Genomic DNA, 21858 nt, shown 5'->3' with positions numbered 1-21858 from the left:
CACTCCCCTTCTGTGAGCACACACCACCATTCTGTGAGTGCACACTCCCATTCTGTGAGCGCACACCACCATTCTGTGAGTGCACACCACCATTCTGTGAGTGCACACCACCATTCTGTGAGTGCACACTCCCATTCTGTGAGCGCACACCACCATTCTGTGAGTGCACACCACCATTCTGTGAGTGCACACCACCATTCTGTGAGTGCACACTCCCATTCTGTGAGCACACATCACCATTCTGTGAGCGCACACCACCATTCTGTGAGCACACACCACCATTCTGTGAGCACACACTCCCATTCTGTGAGCACACACCACCATTCTGTGAGCACACACTCCCATTCTGTGAGCACACACCACCATTCTGTGAGCACACACTCCCATTCTGTGAGCACACACCACCATTCTGTGAGCACACACTCCCATTCTGTGAGCACACACTCCCATTCTGTGAGCACACACCACCATTCTGTGAGCACACACTCCCATTCTCTGAGCACACACTCCCATTCTGTGAGCACACACTCACTTTCTGTGAGCACACGCTCACATTCTGTGAGCGCACACCACCATTCTTTCCCTCTGAGTTGTTTCCGCTCTTGCCTCAAATGACGTATTCTCCCCTTTCTTTGGAATCCAATGGATTTCTTAAAAGCCACTTCGCCAAAGTAGTTTTTCACCTGCATAGTTTGTCTTCATTATACTTTGAATAAATATTTATTTTTAATTGTGTGTGTGTTGTTGTGCATGTGTGCTAGAGCTAGAGTTACAAGCAATTGTGAGCTGCCTGCTATGGCTTCCAGGAATCGAAGAACTGAGATCCTTTTAACCACCGAGCCATCTCTCCAGCCCTGGTTTGCCCTTTATCGTCCTTTCCCTCTGACACCCAGCAGAGTGGGTTTGTACTGTGCTGTTATTTTCTTGCAGCTATGCTTATGTTTTCTTTCTAATAGATGGTTTCCAGGACTATGTTTAGAGTTTTAAGTTCTAGGAAAGACAGACTGCCCAAGTTGTCCCCTCGACACCTTTTTTTTTCCCCAAAGTATTTGTTAAACCATCTTTGTACTACTTAAATTAGATTGATATGAGCAGGAGTTCAGACCTGGTGAACTGTTTGTATAATGGTATTTCTGAATGAGCTTCCGTGTGCTTATCCTAAATTTGTCTGACTTTGTCATAGCTATTTCTGCATTTGAAGTCCATCCAGTGTCTACTGAGGTCCAGGAAGGGGGCGTTGCCAGATTCTCCTGCAAGATTTCATCCAACCCTCCTGCAGTCATAACATGGGAGTTTAATAGGACAGCCCTGCCTATAGCCATGGACAGGTAAATACGGCATTTTTATATGGGTGTGGCACGTAAGTGATGAAGACTTCCCGCAAAACATGGTGGGGTTTATTTCCATTTAGGGTGGTAATAACTCATCTCCTAAGACATTTCTAACTTGGGTAGAGAACCACATCGTCAGGGCTCGAGAGTGGGACCAGTGGTTCCCAGTGCCTGCTGCTCTTTCAGAGACTCAGTCATCTGGTACTTTCCTTTTGATCTCTCCCAGCAGTGCAGGCACGTGGCCCATGAACACGTGCTCAGGTCCATGCATGTACGCACAAAATAAATATACACTTTTAAAAAACCGTAATCCCTGACCTGCTCTGTAGTATTCAAAAGTCCCTTGCTCAAATGGTAGAACACTAAGATGGGGGAGAATTTGTGAAGTGTTTTATTGAAGACAGGGTTTCTCTGTGTAGCTCTGGCTATCCCAGAACTTGCTCTGTAGACCAGGCTGGCCTTGAACTCAAAGATCTGCCTGCCTCTGCCTCCCCAATGCATTAAAGGCATGTGCCACCATTGCCTGGCATCCTAAACCCTTTCAGCTCCCAACTGCTCCTGAGAAAAATTTTTGCATGATCCTGAGTATATAAAATATGTATAAAAATCAAACATTTAATGAGTTGAAATGATATTTATTTTAAGATTTTTTGGTAAGCATATAATTTAGGTACTTAGAAGAAAACAAATTTCTCTCCACTAATGAAGTAGATGTACTTGTTTATTTTTACATAAAGAGCCAAGTCTCAGTGAAGTATTTGATGCTATAGTACAAACGACACATTGAATGTTTTCAGTCCATCAGTCTTTTTTAAACACTCATTTTTGTGTATGGGTATTTTGCCTGCATGTATGTTTGTGCACCGTTTGTGTGCAGTGCCTGCAGAAGACAGAGAGCGTGTCAGATCCCCTGAAACTGGAGTTACAGACAGTTGTGAGCTGCCATGTGGGTGCTGGAAATTGAACCCTCGTCCTCTGGAAGAGTAGCCGGTGCTCTTAACCATAGACCCATCTCTCCAGTTCCTATCAGTATTTTGATTTTGTGGGTTTTTTTGTTTTGTTTTTGTTTTTGAGACAGGGTTTCTCTGTGTAGCCTTGGTTGTCCTAGACTCACTTTGTAGACCAGGCTGGCCTCGAACTCACAGTGATCCGCCTGCCTCTGCCTCCCGAGTACTGGGATTAAAAGCATGCGCACCACCACACCCTGCTCAGTATTTTGATTTTGTAATTCTCATAAATACACTGTGCAAAGTAACAAAGGCATGTTCATGGTCACTTCAGACATTGTAAGAATTCTGACTTAATACAAAGCCAAAATTCACTGAACAATTTTTCTTTCTTTCTTTTCTTTTCTTTTTTTTATTTTTTATTTTTTATTTTTTTATTTTTTTATTTTTTTGAGACTAGGCTTCTCTGTGTAGCCTTGGCTGTCCTAGAACTCACTCTGTAGAGCAGGTGGCTTCAAAGTCAAGAGACCCAACCACCTCTGCCTCCTGAGTGCTGGGATTAAAGGTGTGTGCCGCCACTGCCCGGCCATGTAACAATTTCTTATTGAACTCAAATCAGCTACTCATACAGCACCTACTAATCTTAAGGTCCAAAGACACTTATTTGATACTTACATGCTGAGAAATTATTAAAAGTATTCATTTTCCATAAATTGGATATTATGGTACATTAAGGGACGCTTTATATATTCAGTAAAAACACTGCATTTCATAGAACATTCTGGGCTTGAGTCGGGCCTGGCTGTTTCAGATAGCATTCATTGGTGCCGTGTGAGACAGTATTTGCAGTGTGAAGTGTACCTGTGGCGTACATGCCACAGCACAGGTCAGCTCCCTGCAAGCCACTCATTGAATGGTTTATATTGGATTGAATTCTGTTGTTGCACATGTAGACACCTTTTACTTTTCTCAGTTTTTTTCCCTTTTTTTTTTTTTTTTTTTTTTTTTTTGAGACAGAGTTCCTCTGTGTAGCCTTGGCTGTCCTGGAACTCACTCTATAAACCAGACTGGCCTTGAACGCACAGAGATCCCCCGCCTCAGCCTCCTTGAGTGTTTTTTCAATTTTTTATGACTCCCCACATTCAGTTTTGTGATCTCATATGAGGTCGTGACCCTGTTTTAGAAGCTGGGTCATGAAGAGTAAATAGCTCTTTTTAAAATTTTTATTTATTATTACGCATACAGTACTCTGTCTGCATATACACCTGCAGGCCGTAAGAGGGCACCGGATTATATTATAGATGGTTGTGAGCCACCCACTGTGTGGTTGCTGGGAATTGAACTCAGGACCTTCGGAAGGGCAGTCATTGTGCTTAACTGCTGTGCCATCTCTCCAGCCCAAATAAATAGCTCTTAGAGAGGGTATTTTAAAAAAACGAGAAAGTCAGGATTTTTAGACTAGATCATACCAATATCTGAGTCATTATCAGCAAAATCAACACAAGAATGTTAACAAGACCCTCTTTGTAAAATTAGATTTTAACAGACTGAGCCCTGCAGAGTTATTTACACCTCAGAGGCCTGTCATGACCCAAATGAAATAACAGAACCAAGCTAATGTTTTCACTAGTCGTGTTTTTCAGGGCTGGGGACTGTACCCAGGGCCTGCTGGGAGCCAGGCTGCTGCTCACCACACCCCAGCAGAGGTTACAGTACAGGATGGTTTCCACCATGGGTTAATGTGTTGATCTCTGTCAGCATTTATATTTAGTGAAATGTGAAGAACTACAGAAAGTTCAATTACATTTCTTGTCTCAACAGGATGACTGCCCTGCCATCCGGAGTGCTGCAAATCTATGACGCTGGCCCGGAGGATGCTGGGAATTACCGCTGTGTTGCGGCTACTGTAGCTCATAAGCGTAAAAGCATGGAGGCCTCTCTAACCATAATCCCAGGTACCATGCTAAAGTGATTTTTGTTTGCTTGTTTTCCCCCGTTTCTATGAGATTTTTTTATTGTTCCATCTGCTTTCCCCCTGGCTGTAATAGCACTCAGTCCGTCCGTATTTTGATGGCATTTTTTTTTTCAGCCTTTCATGTGATTTTATCTTCTTCCTTCAACCATAATATATGATATCCAGATTGTTGCCTTAACCGGTGGGTCTGTGAACTTAGGCTTCTCCATTCCACTTACAGGCAGATGCTGCTTCCTGAAATGGTCCCAGCATAGACTGTCTGGTCATCCACCCCAGGCCATGCCCTTGCCTGGCCACCACCTTCAGGGCCTTGAGGCTTCTTGTCAGCGCTGTCGCTCCCAGAGGCGGCACCCCCTTTCCCCCCTTTTCCGGAACCACTTCTCCCCTTTGGCTGCGTCTCTTAAGCTTGCCGTTGAATTCTCAACCGTTTCCTCGATGGCATTTAACCCCTTGTAATAGATTTGGTTTGGGTTTGGTGTTTGAGACAGCGACTTACTCTGTGTCCCATCCTAGGCTGAACTTGTATGTCTTCAGCTTCTGCCTCCCCAGTGCCTGAACCGAAATCTATTTAGGACATTGCTTTGTGCTATGTTTTCTGTGTTAAGCTCCTTTTTTGGGGGGAAGGTTGGGGGTGTTTCAAGACAGGGTTTCTCTATGTAGCCTTGCCTGTCCTGGACTCACTTTGTAGATCAGGCTAGCCTCCAACTAACCCTGCCTCTGCCTGCCTGAGTGCTGGGATTAAAGGCGTGCACCACTATGCCCAGCTCTGTCAACCTCTTTAAGAAACGATTGCTTTGTAAAATTTTCACTTGTTTTTAAAAGCATAAAATACAGAAAGGGACAAAAAGGTAAGGCCCCTTGCCAATAAAGACTTTTCTTTCTAATATGATATGGTTCCACTTAAGGATTAACTTCTAATGGATATGCATTTGGAGGTGTTGTATGACAGATTTTTCCTGGGGAGTCACTGCCTCCCAATAGGGATCCCACTACACCTGAAAGTACAGATGCCACCAAAGTTCAAGTTGGTGAACCAGAGTTTTATTGGGGTCACTTACAGGAATGTGGGTGATGGGTTCCTCACAGAGCCAGAAATGGTTCAGATAGCTGTATCACAAAGCCCACCCCAGCATGGGTGACAGATTACAAAAGCTGCACCTGGTGTCCACTGCACAGCCTGCAGGCAGCTCACCAGACAGGAGAGTGACTCCTGGGCTGTGTCTCTTCAAGGCAGCTCACCGCCGATCTCTGCTCCTCCCAGGTGCCTGGGCCTGTCTGCCTCCTTACCGTTTGGACTCTCGGGGGGGGGCGGGGGGGGAGGCGGGGACGAGGGGCATAGTGAATCTGCTCAGTTTCGAGGACTTCCCAAGCTATCTTGAAGTCTTTCCTTCCGGTGGTAATGAGCTTCCTTAAAGGACGGAATGTTTCAGTCTCTGAGGAAATTACTGCCCAACAGGGAGATAATGAAAATATTCTAGAATTAATTGTTATAGTTACATAACTGAAAATTCTAAAAGCCATTGAGTTAAACACATCAAATGGGTGAATTTTATACGATATGACTTAGACCTCGATAGTACTTAAAATTACTTTAAAAAAAAAGAAAGAAAAGATGAGGGGCCATTAAGATGCCTTTGTAAGAACACTTGTACAGGGGCTGGAGAGATGGCTCAGAGGTTAAGAGCACTGACTGCTCTTCCAGAGGTCCTGAGTTCAATTCCCAGCAACCACATGGTGGCTCATAGCCATCTGTTATGTAATCTGATGCCCTCTTCTGGCCTGCAGGTGTACATGTAGGCAGAGCACTGCATACATAATAATAAATAAATATTAAAAAAAAACACTTGTACAAATATGAGACCTTGAGTTCCTGGCCCAGCACCCACATAAAACCAGTGTCCCCATGACCCCAGTGCTCTGGGACTAGACAGGGGAAGGCTGCATAGCCTGCTGGCTGCCAGCCTGGCCTCCAGGTTCAGTGAGAGACCCTGCCTCACAGGAATAAAGTGGGGAATGGCAAAGCAGGATAGCTGATGTCCTCCACTGGCTTCTATACATGTGCACACACAAACACACAGTACACAACACACACAGGAAGGAAGGAAGGAAGGAGAGGCAATGAATGGGAAAGAAAAGTAAGCCGGATGGAGTGGTACCCACCTGTCATCCCAGCCAGTGCTCATGGGGCTAGAGATGAGGAGTTGAAGCTCATCCTTGAGTGCATAGGAAGTTGGAGGCTAACCTAGGCTACATGAGATCCTGTCTGAATAAATGAAAAAGTAAACAAGAAGACTTGGTGTTCTAATATGCTTACGATTTATTTATGTGTTCTGTCTTCCCCTGCCCAAAGCTAATGAGACCAGATCCTTTGCCATGCCAACGATTGTAGCCAGTCCACAGAATGTAACCGCGGCTCTGCACCAGACAGTTGTCCTAGAGTGTATGGCCACAGGACACCCCAAACCCATCATTTCCTGGAGCCGTCTTGGTGAGTCGTCCTCGCTGGGGTTGGAAGCGAGGGAGCCTTTCCCTTGAGCTTTATTCCTTTTAATGAAACTGATAAGATGTGTCATTTATACATAAAGATACATTTGGCAGTTGCCTCTGAACAACTTTTTTTTTTTTCATTTTGCAACCTAAGGAGAGCTTAACGCTCCAGAGAAGCTGCTGCTTTTTAATGACTGATTTCGCAGATGGTGATCTCTTGGCGTAGTTTCAGATGAAGTGCGTTGTTTCAACCTCCATGTTCTCTTTGAAATAGATCACAAGTCCATTGATGTCTTTAATACTCGGGTCCTTGGAAATGGCAATCTCATAGTATCAGATGTCAAGCTGCAGCATGCCGGAGTGTATGTTTGTCGAGCCACCACCCCTGGCACACGCAACTTCACAGTTGCTATGGCAACTTTAACTGTATTAGGTATGCATTTTTTTCTATAATCAGAGAGGCTTATGTTTTAATGTTGTCCGTTTTAATTTCTTTCACGGTTTCCTTGTTTAAGGTTTTGTTTTTAGTTATGTGTATGTGTATGTATGGGTATGGGTATATGCATGTGAGTGCAGTGCCCAAAGAGGCCAGAAGAGGGCATCATATTCCCCTGGAGCTGTAGTTACAGGAGACTGTGAGCTGCCCAGTGTGGGTGCTGGGAACTGAACTTCTGTTATCTGTAAGAGCAGCAGGTGCTGTTAACTACGGAGGCGTCCTCCAGTCCCAAGAAGCTGTCTTTTTACTTGGAGTTTGGCAGCAGTGATAGGGTGGTTAATAATAAGTATTGTAAAGTATCAATGAGTTTTTTTTGGGGGGAGGTTTAAATTCCTGTGTTAAAATACAGCTCTAGAATCATGCTGAAGTCACCATGTCTGTGTGCATAGCTTCATCCTCCTCCTTGAGCCTCCCTTCTCCATCCACACAGCTGCACACATTTAACAATCTCAACTTTTAATCTCTTAGTGACTGTATATGTCCATAAGTGCCCTCCTATTGGGTTTAGTTAAGACGGGTTGTGGGTATGTTAGTGTGTTCACAGGCGGTCTCCTGAGGGAACGTGGGGGCTGAGCACTAGAGAGAAGCGCTCTCCTGGTTTTGTTTCTATTGCTGTGATAAAATACCTTAACCCCTAGGCGAGAAAGGGTTAATTTTAGTTTGCAGTTACTTGCAGATTACAGTCCATCATCATTGTGCATTGGGGGTGCTGGGGATAGGGGGCTGGGGGTGGGGGGATGGGGATGGGGGTTGGGGATGGGGGCACTGGGGATAGGGGGCTGGGGGTGGGGGTGGGGGCTGGGGGTGGGGGTGGGGGATGGGGGTAGGAGGGATGGGGGTGGGGGATGGGGTGGGGGGATGGGGGAGTCAAAGGAACTTCAAACAGCTGTTCATATTCCACCCACAGTCAGGAGGAAGTGAATGAATTTATGCTTGCTCGCTCGCTTGCTTGCTCGTTTGCTTGCGCTCAGTTTAGTTGGGTCAGGATTCCCTGCCTAGAGAACAGTTCCACCTACACGGGACTGTGCCTCCCCGTAGCAGTAAGACAGATGAGCCCACAACCCAGCCCAGTGCAGATGGGCCCTGCCTGAGACTCAGTTCCAGCTCACTCCAGGTTGTGTCAAGTTGACAACGAAAGCTACTGTCACCGGGACCTAGCTAGTGGTCGGAGACCCAGACTGCTAGACATCTTTGCACATGGGATTTTTTTCACTCTTTCTATCATTCCTATTGAAACCACAGAATCTATATATGTGTGTATATTTTTTCCCCTTCATAAATAGCTCCTCCTTCGTTTGTTGAATGGCCTGAAAGTTTAACAAGGCCACGGGCAGGCACTGCACGGTTTGTGTGTCAAGCAGAGGGAATTCCCTCACCCAAAATGTCCTGGTTGAAAAATGGGAGAAGGATACATTCAAACGGCAGAATTAAAATGTACAACAGGTAAGCTATGCTACGTTGCTGCTGTTTTAAATAACATAATATCTTTATTAATTATGATGTGAAATGGTTATAGTAACATCAAATCGTTACATACACAAGTGTAAGAAGTTACGGTTTATAGCATTGGTGTGTTGTTGATCCTTTTGAATTTTATACATGGATCCAACCTGTGTGTTATAATGGAGTGTGTGCTCAGCAGTGTGTGTGCTCAACAGTGTGTGTGCTCAACAGTGTGTGTGCTCAACAACAGTGTGTGTGCTCAACAACAGTGTGTGTGCTCAACAACAGTGTGTGTGCTCAACAGTGTGTGTGCTCAACAGTATGTGTGCTCAACAGTGTGTGTGCTCAACAGTATGTGTGCTCAACAGTGTGTGTGCTCAGCAGTGTGTGTGCTCAACAGTGTGTGTGCTCAACAACAGTGTGTGTGCTCAGCAGTGTGTGTGCTCAGCAGTGTGTGTGCTCAACAGTGTGTGTGCTCAGCAGTGTGTGTGCTCAACAGTGTGTGTGCTCAACAACAGTGTGTGTGCTCAGCAGTGTGTGTGCTCAACAGTGTGTGTGCTCAACAGTGTGTATGCTCAGCAGTGTGTGTGCTCAACAGTGTGTGTGCTCAACAGTGTGTATGCTCAGCAGTGTGTGTGCTCAACAGTGTGTGTGCTCAACAACAGTGTGTGCTCAACAACAGTGTGTATGCTCAACAGTGTGTGTGCTCAGCAGTGTGTGTGCTCAGCAGTGTGTGTGCTCAACAGTGTGTGTGCTCAACAGTGTGTGTGCTCAACAGTATGTGTGCTCAGCAGTGTGTGTGCTCAACAGTGTGTGTGCTCAACAGTGTGTGTGCTCAGCAGTGTGTGTGCTCAACAGTGTGTGTGCTCAACAACAGTGTGTGTGCTCAGCAGTGTGTGTGCTCGACAGTGTGTGTGCTGGACAGTGTGTGTGCTCAATGGTGTGTGTGCTCAACGGTGTGTGTGCTCAACAGTGTGTGTGCTCAGCAGTGTGTGTGCTCAGCAGTGTGTGTGCTCAACAGTCCCTTTGGTGGCTCATCTAGTTCTTTTAGGCCACTGGCTAAGTGACCACAGCAAACTCAGACTGTGGTGTCTTAGTTCCTTTTTTGAGTAAGTGACAAAAGTAAGAGTGAAATAATTTACTTCCTAAAAATTCCTCCAGAGTTCAAACTTAATGACTTTAAGAATGAAATATGGGTGGTTGTGGTGACGCACGCCTTTATCCCAGCACTTGGGAGGCAGAGGCAGGCAGAGTTTGAAGCCAGCCTGGTCTACAGAGTTCCAGGCCAGCCGGGGCTACACAGAGAGAACACACTCACACACACACACACACACACACACACACACACACACACACACTCACACACACACACACACACACACACACACAAAGATTTATTTATTTGTTATATATACAGTGCTCTGCCTGCATGTACACCTGCACACCAGAAGAGGGCATTAGATCACACTATAGATGGTTGTGAACCATCATGTGGTTGCTGGGAATTGAACTCAGGACCTCTGGAAGAACAGCCAGTGCTCTTAACCTCTGAGCCATCTCTCCAGCCTCCAAATCAGAGTAACTTCAAGTAATCAATGTAAATTATTTTTAGCCGGGTGTGGTAGTACACGTCTTTAATCCCAGCACTTGGGAGGCAGTGGCAGGTGGATTGCTGTGAGTTTGAGGTCAGCCTGGTCTATAAAGTGAGTCCAGGACAGCCAAGGCTACACAGGAAACCCTGTCTCAAAACAAAACAAACAAAAAAGTAGATGATTTTTAATTAGAACTGGTTATTCTCAGTGTTTTCATATAAGGTGAAAGTGCATTTAACAATAGCCTTTGAATTCTTAGGATGTTTTTAATGTGCATAAATATTTTTTCTTCCTCAGCAAACTGGTAATTAACCAGATTATCCCGGAAGATGATGCCATCTACCAGTGCATGGCCGAAAACAGCCAAGGGTCTGTTCTGTCACGAGCCAGGCTGACCGTGGTAATGTCAGAAGACAGACCCAGTGCCCCTTACAACGTGCACGCTGAAACCATGTCGAGCTCAGCCATCCTTCTAGCTTGGGAGAGGCCGCTGTACAACGCGGACAAGGTCATCGCCTACTCTGTGCACTACATGAAAGCAGAAGGTGAGCGGCCTGGCAGCCTTTACCCAGTCTCTTTGCTGTTGAGGTTTGTGTTCAGGCCTTAGGGATGTGGCTCAGTTGGTAAAGTGCTTGCCTGGCATGTATGAGGCCCTGGGTCTGTTCCCATGAGGCCCTGGGTCTTTTCCCATGAGGCCCTGGGTCTGATCCCCAGAACTACAGAGATTTTATTTGGTAGATAATGCCTGTGATCCTAACACTGGGAAGGGAGAGGCAAGCAGATCAGAAGTTTTAGGCCATCCTCGACTACATAGCAAATTTGAGGCCAACTTGGGCTACATGAACCCCTACCTAAACCAAACCAAACCAAATATTTTTCCTCAGAATGAGTAACAACATAATTGTTAAGAGAATTTCACCCCGGGGGACTATATAACAACCAACTTCTGTCTCCTCCTAAGATCCCAAGGACAAATCAAAGGTCTGTTTCACAGTGAGGTGAGAGGGCTTTATTAGAGAGCACGGGGGAGGGGTTACTGACAGGAACATGAACAGCACGGGGGAGGGGTTACTGACAGGAACATGAGCAGCTCCCAAAGCAGCCACATAGAAGTCCTTGTCCCCTGTGGATGATGGCTTTTCCATAGCCAAGTAGATGGAGCGCCTCCCCACCCCACTCCCCACCCCGCCCTGATCCTCTCCTGACTACACTCAAGCTGAGGGCGCGGTGACCCTCCCATACTCTTCCTCTTGGTGGGGGTTGTGGGGAGAACGTCGACAGACGACGAGACCCGCTGTGGTGGTCTTTGGGAGCAGACCCTGCTGGGCTTATGTAGTGTTCTGCACAGATGATGCTCATGTTGAGTCAGGGTCTCTCTCACTTTGTGGCCCTGACTGGAATTGACTCCGTAGACTCCGTAGCTGCCGTGGACACCCAGTAGCATGCTAGTTTTTAGGGGAATGTACATGTATGAAATTCTACATTTTTGTTTTGTATTTTGATACGGGGTTTCTCTGTAGACCAGGCTGGCCTCAAACTCAGAGATCCTCCTACCTTTGCCTCCTGAGTACTGGGATTAAAGGCGTGTGTAACTACTACCCAACTAAATTCTGCAATTTTTACTTCTGTGTATGCTGAATATTTTCATTTTGAAAGAAAATGGTGCGGATAAGGCCCCGGGCTGAACCCTAGGGTACCACCGAAAGAAGAATGAGTGTTGTGGGGAAAAAAGGAGACTTTTTTTGTGACGTCTCTTTTACTGTATCAAACTGAGTGTCAGGAGCTGGAGAGATGGCTCAGTGGTTAAGGCACTTGCTCTGCTGGGGACCTGGGTGTGCTGCCTGTCCCTTGGGGACCTGGATGTGCTGCCTGTCCCTCTACCTCTAGAGGACCCAGCACTCTCCTCTGGTAGCCAGGCACATATGTGCTGTACATACATACACGAAGGCACTCATGCACACACAAAATAAAAACGACTAAGTCTTTAAAAAATTAAATACCCAGTCTCTTATAATTCTTCTTTAGAATTACTGGTTCCATTTTGGGAATATCCTTTTACCTTACTTTTAGACAAAATTGTTGCAGAAACAGAAAAGCTATTTACAAATCCTGGCAATTTCTCCATCGCCTCGGGTTTACAAATGCTAATTTTATACAGAAACAGTGTGGCTTTTATGCAGTTAACATTAGGAGCAGAGTGAGCACTGGAAGAGCGGTGCCTGCCATCCTCGGCAGACAGGTGGTTGGCTGTTCGCTGCTGCTGGGTTTTTACACTCTGAAGCAGTGTTTTGAAAAGGGATATTTTGAATGTAAATCAAGGGTCCTGGTAGTGAGAAGAATGTTCTGGTAAGAGCATACTGGAGTGTGTTCATTCTCTCAGCTGACTTAGGAAGGTGAAAGGCATGTTGGCTTAGGCGGGGCCCACTCTTGTTCGCTATTGTGCTGGTTTCGTGAGAGCCCCTGCATGCTGCTCAGCATTCTATTCAGGGCAGAACAAGGCTTTTTAATTTGAACTCAAGGACTTTGTTTAGTAGGTCAGAAATTGTACTATGCGGTTCCTAATTAACGAGCCATTAGCCAGTGTGTTGTGAAACGCCTCTAATCTGGTCTAATTAAAATGCTATGAAGTTAATTCAGAAATGTGGGAAAACTCCGTGCTGGAATGTGCCTTCTGTTTTGTTTATAAACCCAGTGCAGGGGGGAGGGGCGGGCGCCGAGAGTGGTTTGATTTGATAGGCTCTGCCTTGGACTGTCCCGCGTGCCTGTGCACAGTGGCTGGCGGGGCCGTGGCTCCTGCCTCCAGGTCGGCTCCACAGGAGTTAAACCCACACACATAAATCCTCTTCTGACCCTTGCCTTGCATATCGTATTAAGAATCCCTGAGAATTTGTTTCCCTCTTTAAAAAAAAAAATGAGCCCTCACCATGGGACAAAACCTTCTGAGCCAGTTCTTCCTTGTAACTTCCAGTATTTAAATAAAGAAAAAATAAGACCTGTGTTAGGCCATGTAATCTGTTCTCCTGGGCGAGAGTGGGAGCCTTTCGTAGCCCAGGTTTTCTTTTAGTTTGCTCTGTAAGAATCAGAGTCTCTGCATTCCCCACTGGCTCTGTTCATGGCCAACAGAAAGCCTGAGTTGGGCCAGGACAGTTGCTCGCTGCGTTACAGTGTTCAGTTGGCTGTGCTTCTCTCTCACTATTCTTTTTTTTTTTAATTACATAAATTTATATTCTTTTACATATACATTTATATTATTGCACATATATACAATAGACTACCTATAGCAAGAAGAACCATGACACAAGGAATTATATAAATGTTATATTCTTAGTGTTTTTGCTATTTGTATTTGATGTGTGTCTAAAATTCTGAATGTAAATTAATATCTATCATATCTCGTCATTATCAACTTAAAATATCTATCGACACCTAAAAACATCTTAGCCCCTAAATAACTAAGCTTAATTGTAAAACTAAACTATCTGGTCTCCAACCCCATCAGAGACTTGAGAAGGAATAAACTTGATTACGTGAGTGCTTTCTCACTATTCTCACCAGCCCCTTCCTGTTCTGACTAGATGGTACATGACCTTTAGAGAAGATGGATTCTTTTTGGGAAACGTTCCAACAAGTAACTTTTAGACAAACAACTTGGTTACTTTCGGGCATCAAGAAAATTTCTGTGCACTGAAAGGTTTTGGGCATAGGGTCATAAAAGGCAACAGAGATGATAACCATGAGGGGAAATGACCTTGCTAGGGTTTTTGTGTGTGTGTGAATATTTGTCTGTTTTGTTTTGTTTTGTTTTTTGAAACAGGGTTTCTCTGTGTAGCCCTGGCTGTCCTGGAACTTGCTCTGTAGGCCAGGCTGGCCTTGAAGTCACAGAGATCTGCCTGCCTCTGCCTCCCAAGTGCTAGGGCCAGAGGCGCGTGTCACTACTGCCTTGCTGAATAGTTGTCATTTTTCAAACATGGATACTTTGGTCTAGGTTTAAATAATGAGGAGTACCAGGTGGTCCTTGGAAATGACACAACTCATTACATCATCGACGACTTAGAGCCTGCCAGCAACTACACTTTCTACATTGTGGCATACATGCCAATGGGAGCCAGCCAGATGTCGGATCATGTGGTGCAGAAGACTCTAGAAGATGGTAAGAAAGCAGCTCTGGGTTATCAAGTGTGAACATGTGTAGATTTGGTCACTTTCAGTGAGTGAGTCTGTTTGGTTAAATGAAAAAAGTTATGTAAAACCAGGAGCCAGGGGCTGGAGAGATAACTCAGAGGTTAAGAGCACCGCCTGCTCTTCCAAAGGTCCTGAATTCAATTCCTAGCAACCACATGGTGGCTCACAACCATCTACAATGAGATCTGGTGCCTGCTTCTGTTGTGTAGGTGTATATGCAGGGAAAATACTGTATACATAATTATAAATAAATAAATCTTTTCAAAGAAAACCACAAAAAGAAAAATAAAACCAGGAGCCAGATAAAGGACACTTTAAAAAAATATTTTATTTTTCAAGTGTGTGTGTGTGTGTGTGTGTGTGTGTATTGAGGAGGCACTAGGATTTTTGGAACTGGAGTACAAGTGGTTGTGAGCCACTTAGCATGGGTGATGGAAACCAAACTGGGGATTTGTGGAAGATTAGTATGTGTCCTTAACTGATGAGACACCTCTCTATCCCTGATAAAGAGCACTTAGGGTTTTTTGCATTTATTCATTTACATGTGTATGTGTACACTCGCCATGGTATCTGTATTTCGGCCAGAGAACAGCTTGGAGGAGTTGCTTCGTCCTTCCCACCGTGTATGTCCAGGGATTGGACTCAGGCCATCAGACTTTATTGATGAGCCATCTTTCCCACATTTAGAGCACTTTTCTTTATGATTCATAGTATAAGTTTTAATAATTAGTTCTTATATTGGGCTAGGGATATATCTCAGTGATGGAGCACTTGCCTAGCCTGTAAGAGGTCCATGGGGGCTGGAGAGATGGCCCAGATGATCAGAGCACTGGCTGCTCTTCCAGAGATCCTGAGTTCAATTCACAGCCACCACATGGTGGCTCACAACCATCTATAGTGAGATCTTGTGCCCTCTTCTGGTGTGCAGGTGTACATACAAGCAGAATACTATATAAATAATAAATAAATCTTAAAAAAAAAAAAAAAGAGGCTCATTGGTCAGCCTCCTGAACCACAACTAAAAAATTCACACACACACACCCCAAAAAATAAACTCTTTGTGTTTTCTAGTTAAGATGTCAGTATATTGGGTAGAATATGGGTTTTATGGGATTTGGGGTGATGGCTAAGCAGTTAAGAACACTTGTTGCTTTCAAAGAGGGCTTGGGTTCAGTTCCCAGCAAGTATATGTGTGTATGTTCATGTGTGCCCATGCATGTTCTCTCTCTCTCTCTCTCTCTCTCTCTCTCTCTCTCTCTCTCTCTCTCTCTTCTCTCTCTCTCTCTGTCACTCACTCAAAATTGGCTTTAACTTCCGTCCAGGGGATCTGATGCCCTCTTCTGACATCTGTGGGTACAGTATGCACTTAGTACACAACCTTACATACTGGCAAACATACTCATAAAATAACTCTTTTAAAAAATAATAGCCGGGCATGGTGGCGCATGCCTTTAATCCCAGCACTCGGGAAGCAGAGGCAGGCGGATCGCTGTGAGTTCGAGGCCACCCTAGTCTACAAAGTGAGTCTAGGACAGCCAAGCCACAGAGAAAGAAACCCTGTCTCGAAAAACAAAAAACAAAACAACAACAACAACAAAAAAGATGAATGTTAAAAAGTAATAAGAGGTTTTCTAAGCAAGACCTCCTCCTCCCCCATGGGCTCGTCAGTGTCTCCTCTCCCAGCAGTTGTTTTGTTAAGAGGCCTTAGAGACTCCTCCAAGCTTGGGCTTTCCAGACTTGACACTTCATGTAACCCTCTGAGTCTCACGATCTCTTTCTTCTCCCTCCAACTCAGAGGAGGCTGCCATGCAGCACTAGCGCATGCTCAGGACCACACATGTACACACATAAATAAATAAGATCATTCAAAAATAATAAATAGAATTTAATTCATTTTTAAGACTTGGCTCTTACATATCGAAAACTCAGTTGCAGTTCTGGACCCTGGGCTTCCTCACTCTCATGCGATACTCTCCCTTGCTTCAGAGGGACTTTGGTAGACTTATTTGTGGTTTTTGTCTCAGATTATATGCTTGGCAAATATGCCTATATTCATCAAACTGAGGGCGGTACTTTTATTGCCGCCTCCTTGCATTCCCTTCCTGGCCGGAAGTCGGTGTCACCGAGACGCTCTGCTTCAGCCGGAAGCCTCTCCACCGTGGTCGCGTTAAGTGTTGCCATAAAGAGAATTCCATACGTACACTGTGCTGAGTAGCAACTTGGTTGTAAGCCGTTTTGAACAACATATTTTCTCATTTCACTAGTGCCCCTGAGGCCTCCTGAAATCAGCTTGACGAGTCGAAGTCCCAGCGACATTCTCGTCTCCTGGCTGCCCATCCCGGCCAAGTACCGCAGGGGCCGCGTGGTGCTGTACCGCCTGGCCTTCCGCCTGAGCACGGAGAACTCCGTCCAAGTTGTGGAACTCCCGGGGACTGCGCACGACTACCTGCTGGAAGGCCTGATGCCTGATAGTGTCTACCTGGTCCGCGTTACCGCTGCTACCCGCGTGGGCCTGGGAGAGTCCTCCGTGTGGACCTCACACAGGACGCCCAAAGCCACAAGTGTGAAAGGTAATGCCTCCCGAGCACAGTTTAGGAAGGGAAAGAGTGCTTTTTGAATTAGAGTTTTTCACTCTTAGTCACATGCGCTCTATCTATATCTATGTAGATATTAAATATATGCATTAAGATCCTTATTTTCAGTTTGATGTGTATGGGTGTTTTGCCTGCCGATGTGTCTGTGTACCTCTCGTGTGTAGTGCCCACAGAGGCCAAAAGAAGCCATCAGATCCCCAGGACTCGGTAACAGGTGGTTGTGAGCTGCCACGTGGCTGCTGGGAACTGACCCCTGACCCCTGAAGGGGCAGCCCGACCTCATAGCTGTGTTGAGTCATCTCTCCGTCCCATATTTTAATTTTTTGTTTCATGTTTGCAAATAGTGCATAGAGTATGAACTTAATTGGGGGGAAAAAAAACAACCACCCCAAGCCTTTCCTTTGGACTGGTGCCATAGCTGTGTAGGTAGAGTGTTTGCTGACGTGCACAGCGCCCTGGGTTCAACACCCGGAACTGCTTGCTCCAGCTCTAGTGGCTCACACCTGCTGCCCCATAATTCCAGCTCTCAAGAGAAGTAGAGGCAAGAACACCAGAAGTTCATGGTTGCCTGTGGCTGCTGAGTTTGAAGCCAGTGTGGAATATGAGAACCCACCCCCCACCACCCCAAAAAAAGTGTGAAAAGAGTAAGGCTATAGTGTGGTTAGGAGGAGTTTGCCTAGCCGTGCACAAGGCCGCAGGCTCATAAATAAACTGAGCGATTGGTTAAACTTCCGTTTGCTGCTACCTTTTTGCCCACGCCCATTTGTGGGGAGAGTTGCTGCTCACACTGTTAACAATCCTGCTTAGCGAAACCTTCGTGGCTTATCAGTCCCATCAGACTGCACACCAGAAGGAACAGGGAAACTGATGTCTGCTAAGTAGCCTTGTGCGCTTTTAAATCATTAGCTCAAAAGACAGGTCCAAATGTACAGACTGCTGTGGAGTCTGATGTGACTGGTCTGTTTTGATTTGACTGAAAGATGTTCTACGCAATTGACTCTTTTTTTTTTTTAAATTACAAGCCAGCCAGGCGGTGGTGGGTGCACACCTTTAATCTCAGCACTTGGGAGGCAGAGGCAGGCGGATTGCTGTGAGTTTGAGGCCAGCCTGGTCTACAAAACAAGTCCAGGACAGCCAAGGCTACACAGAGAGACCCTGTCTCAGAAAAAAAAAAATTACAAGCCAGGCCTGGTAGCACACGCTGTAATCCAACACTCAGGGAGGCAGAAGCAGGCAGATGGTTGTGAGTTTGAGGCCAGCCTGGTCTACAAAGTGAGTCCAGGGTAGCCAGGGTTATGGAAAAACCCTGTCTTGAGAAAAACAAACAAAATTATGTATACAAATATAGATCTTATATTGTGATTTACATATCAGTCTTTTGGGTAGCATATTATTTATTTATTTATTTATTTATTTATTTTTCGAGACAGGGTTTCTCTGTGTAACCGCTCTGGCTGTCTGTAACTGCTCCGGCTGTCCTGGAACTCTCTCTGTAGACCAGGCTGGCCTTGAACTCACAGAGATCCACCTGCCTCTGCCTCCCAAGTGCTGGGATTAAAGGCGTACGCCACCACCGCCCGGCTTGGGTAGTATATTTTAAATTCTATTTCTAAAGTTAAACATCATTGTGAAATTTGTAAAAGTAGTATGGGTGTGTGAGTGTGCGTGCGCGCGCGTGTAGAAAGCAGAGAACTTGTGGGAGTTGGTCCCTTCTACTTTGTCGGACTCAGTTCATCATATCTGGCACCAACGCCGTTTACCCACTGAACCATCCTGCCAGCTTGTCACTGAAATTGTGAGCACTAGGTCAAAGCGTAATGGTTGGACTTTGTCGGTTAGGTTTGAAGGGTGGGTGCGGCCCTCTGACGTCCTGTGGACTGTGGGTTGTTGACGGTGCTGTCTGGTGAACTCTTCCAGCCCCTAAGTCTCCTGAGCTGCATTTGGAACCGTTGAATTGTACTACCATCTCCGTGAGGTGGCTGCAAGATACGGAGGACCCAGCTGCCATTCAGGGCTACAAGCTGTTTTATAAGGAGGAAGGGCAGCAGGAGAACGGGCCTGTTTTCCTAGACACCGGTGACCTGCTGTATACCCTCAGTGGCTTGGGTGAGTGTGTTGGTGTCCTCCTGCGGTGGCCGCCAGGGAAAGGGTTATCGCGTGGAAGAATTGACTGGATGCAACAAAGAAATGCATTTCTCTGTGTCGTCGTATGGTTCTTCTCCTGAGGTTGCCTGTGTTGTCTTCCTCCCTTCCCTCCCCCCCTTCTCAGGGAGGCTGTTTCTCTTGCTAAAGCTCGCTTTCCCTGCAGGGAGCTCCTGGCTCATGATTATGGGTGTGCACTGCTGTAGAGTAGGATTGTAGGGGCTGGCAAGATGCCTTAGTGGGCAGAAGCACATGGTGTGCCCCCCGACCCCTGAGCTCAGTCCCCTGACGCCAGGTAGGAGGAGGGAACTGACTCCTAAAAGTGACCTTCTGTCCTCCACGTGTGTGCTGATGTGCACATGCCTACATTCACATGTGCGTGTGCCTGTACGCACACACATGAAACAGCGTGAGACTGCAGAGCGAAGGTTTTTTGCAAAGCGACCGAGTAGCAGTAGGTACGTTTAACTTAGAATTTGCCTAATTGCTATGTTGGTATGAAACAGTTCACATAAATCAAGTATGATGCCGGCCTTTCTGCTGCCCCACATGACTGTGAATGTTTACTCCATGCCCTTAGGCGCACTGGACGTAAAACACTGGCCCTGTGTGTGGCTTCCTCTGTGTTCTCGGAGACGCTGGCTTGTGGGAAAAGAGCTCCACGTGTAACAGATTAGGAAAGGGCTGGGGTGGAGCTCAGCGGTGGAGTGCTCACCTAGCGCCTAGTGTGCCCGAAGCCCTAGGTCTGATCCCAAGCTCGGTGGCGAGAGAGGAGGGGGGACACTCGGTCCAAGACAGACACACTGGGAGATCAACGGGGAGCCCTGGACTGTTGCAGCGTCTTATGCACACAGTAGGAGTTTATAAAGCTCTGTGGCTTCTCTTTTTAGATTATCAGCTCTTGGAGATGACGTAAGGGGAGTGGTCCTAGTGAAGGGCCTCACAATTTCCATCCCTGGGTCAATAGGACATGCTGTGAACCTGTTCCCGGATACAGGAACACAGAAGTGCATCCCATGGTCCCTTGCCATAGTTTTCCAGATGGTGTTTTGCTTGTAATCTTGTTATTCGGTTTTTAATTTAATCTGCATTCGGTTAAATAAATTTGCTGTCGGTCTCTGTCACGAAGCTTATAAATGATGAGAAGTGACATATGGCCCGAGTCGAGCTTCTTTGATCCACTGGTACGATGATGTCAGCCCGGCCTCTAGGGCCCACGCCTTCCATGCTTACGCCCTCCTGCGGCTGCTCGGCGTGCCCTCCCTTTCCACAAGCTCATCCTTGATGAGAGGGGACTTGCTTTTGTGTCCAGCAGGAAACAGGCCGTGAGAAATTTGATGGAAAGCCGTAGATCAGGGCTGGAGAGTGCTCAGTGGTTAAGAGCATGCACGGCTGTTGCAGAGGACCAGAATTTGACTCCCTGAATCCATATGGCGGCTCACAACCGCCTGTAAATCACCTGCCCTCACACATAGACACTTCAGCAGACACGTAAATAGAAATAATTTGTAGAGGCTAGAGCTTTGGCTCGGCATCGAAGAGCGCTTGTCACTGTCATTCCCAGAGCACATGGACACTAATGTGGCAGCACATAACCATCTGTAGCTCCAGTCCTGGAGGATCTGAACACCTCTTCTGGCTTCCAAGGGCGCCAGGCGCGCGCGCGCGCGCGCGCGCACACACACACACACACACACACACACACACACACACACACACACACACACATATATATGCAGACAAAACACTCAGAGCTGGAGAGATGGCTCACTGGTTAAGAGCACTGCCTGCTCTTCCAGAGGACCCGGGTTCAATTCCCAGCACCCACATGACAGCTCACAACTGGATCTAATGCCCTCACACTAATGCACATAAAATAAAATTAAATAATAAATTATTTTAAAATTTAAATTAAATTAATAAATATTAAAAAAATATACAAGAAAAACATGTGTAAGGCCGGGTGTGGCAGCACACACCTTTAATCTCAGCACTCAGGGAGCAGAGGCAGGTGGATTGCTGTGAGTTTGAGGCCAAGCCTGGTCTACAAAGTGAGTCTAGGACAGCCAAGGCTACACAGAGAAACCCTGTCTCAAAAAAAAAAAAACCCGAAAAACATCTGTAGATCAAACTTAGTACTTTGATTTTTCTCATTGTTAAGGAAGTTGAAGTGTGTAGGAGAAACAGAAATATATTCCTCGACAGGCTTCTTGGGCATACATTCCAGCTAGCTTACCCTGAAGAGCTGAGTAAGTGGTTAGGAAGCAAAAAGGAAAGTAAGCTCTGCTCTTACAAGACACTCAGAGGACTGTTGAGTCAAGACCTCGGCAGTAAGTGGGCACGGTGGTGCACACCTGTCATGACAGCACTCTGGAGAGGGAGGCCAAGGAGCTTTAAGATCATCTTCACCTGTGTAGCAAGTTCAAGGGCAGCCTGGAACACATGGCGGCATGTCTCAGAAAAACAAGACAAAATAACCAACAGTTAAAGACTTTTTTTTTTCCCCCGAGACAGAGTTTCTCTGTGTAGCCTTGACTGTCCTGGACTAGCTTTGTGGACCAGCCTGGGCTCGAACCCACAGCGATCCACCTGCCTCTGCCTCCCAAGTGCTGGGATTAAAGGCGTGTGCCACCACATCCAGCTAAAGGCAATTCTTTTAACATTTTCTA

The 21858-nt window shown here is 46.1% G+C and overlaps 1 protein-coding gene across 1 annotated transcript in view; it reads left to right on the top strand.

Moving 5' to 3' along the window:
• PRTG (protogenin) overlaps positions 1-21858 on the top strand; it is a 119071-nt gene that overhangs the window by 38755 nt on the left and 58458 nt on the right. Inside the window, exons 3-11 of the mRNA XM_084752883.1 lie at positions 1184-1328; positions 4100-4233; positions 6604-6741; positions 7015-7173; positions 8520-8679; positions 10569-10816; positions 14257-14421; positions 16718-17023; positions 18965-19153. Coding sequence (XP_084609009.1) covers positions 1184-1328; positions 4100-4233; positions 6604-6741; positions 7015-7173; positions 8520-8679; positions 10569-10816; positions 14257-14421; positions 16718-17023; positions 18965-19153 — 1644 coding nt within the window. The remainder of the gene's footprint in view (positions 1-1183; positions 1329-4099; positions 4234-6603; positions 6742-7014; positions 7174-8519; positions 8680-10568; positions 10817-14256; positions 14422-16717; positions 17024-18964; positions 19154-21858) is intronic.

The sequence above is a fragment of the Acomys minous genome, assembly GCF_964271855.1.
Source record: "Acomys minous genome assembly, chromosome: 13".
NCBI classification, from domain to species: domain Eukaryota; kingdom Metazoa; phylum Chordata; class Mammalia; order Rodentia; family Muridae; genus Acomys; species Acomys minous.
This window is presented reverse-complemented; position numbering and strand designations above follow the sequence as displayed.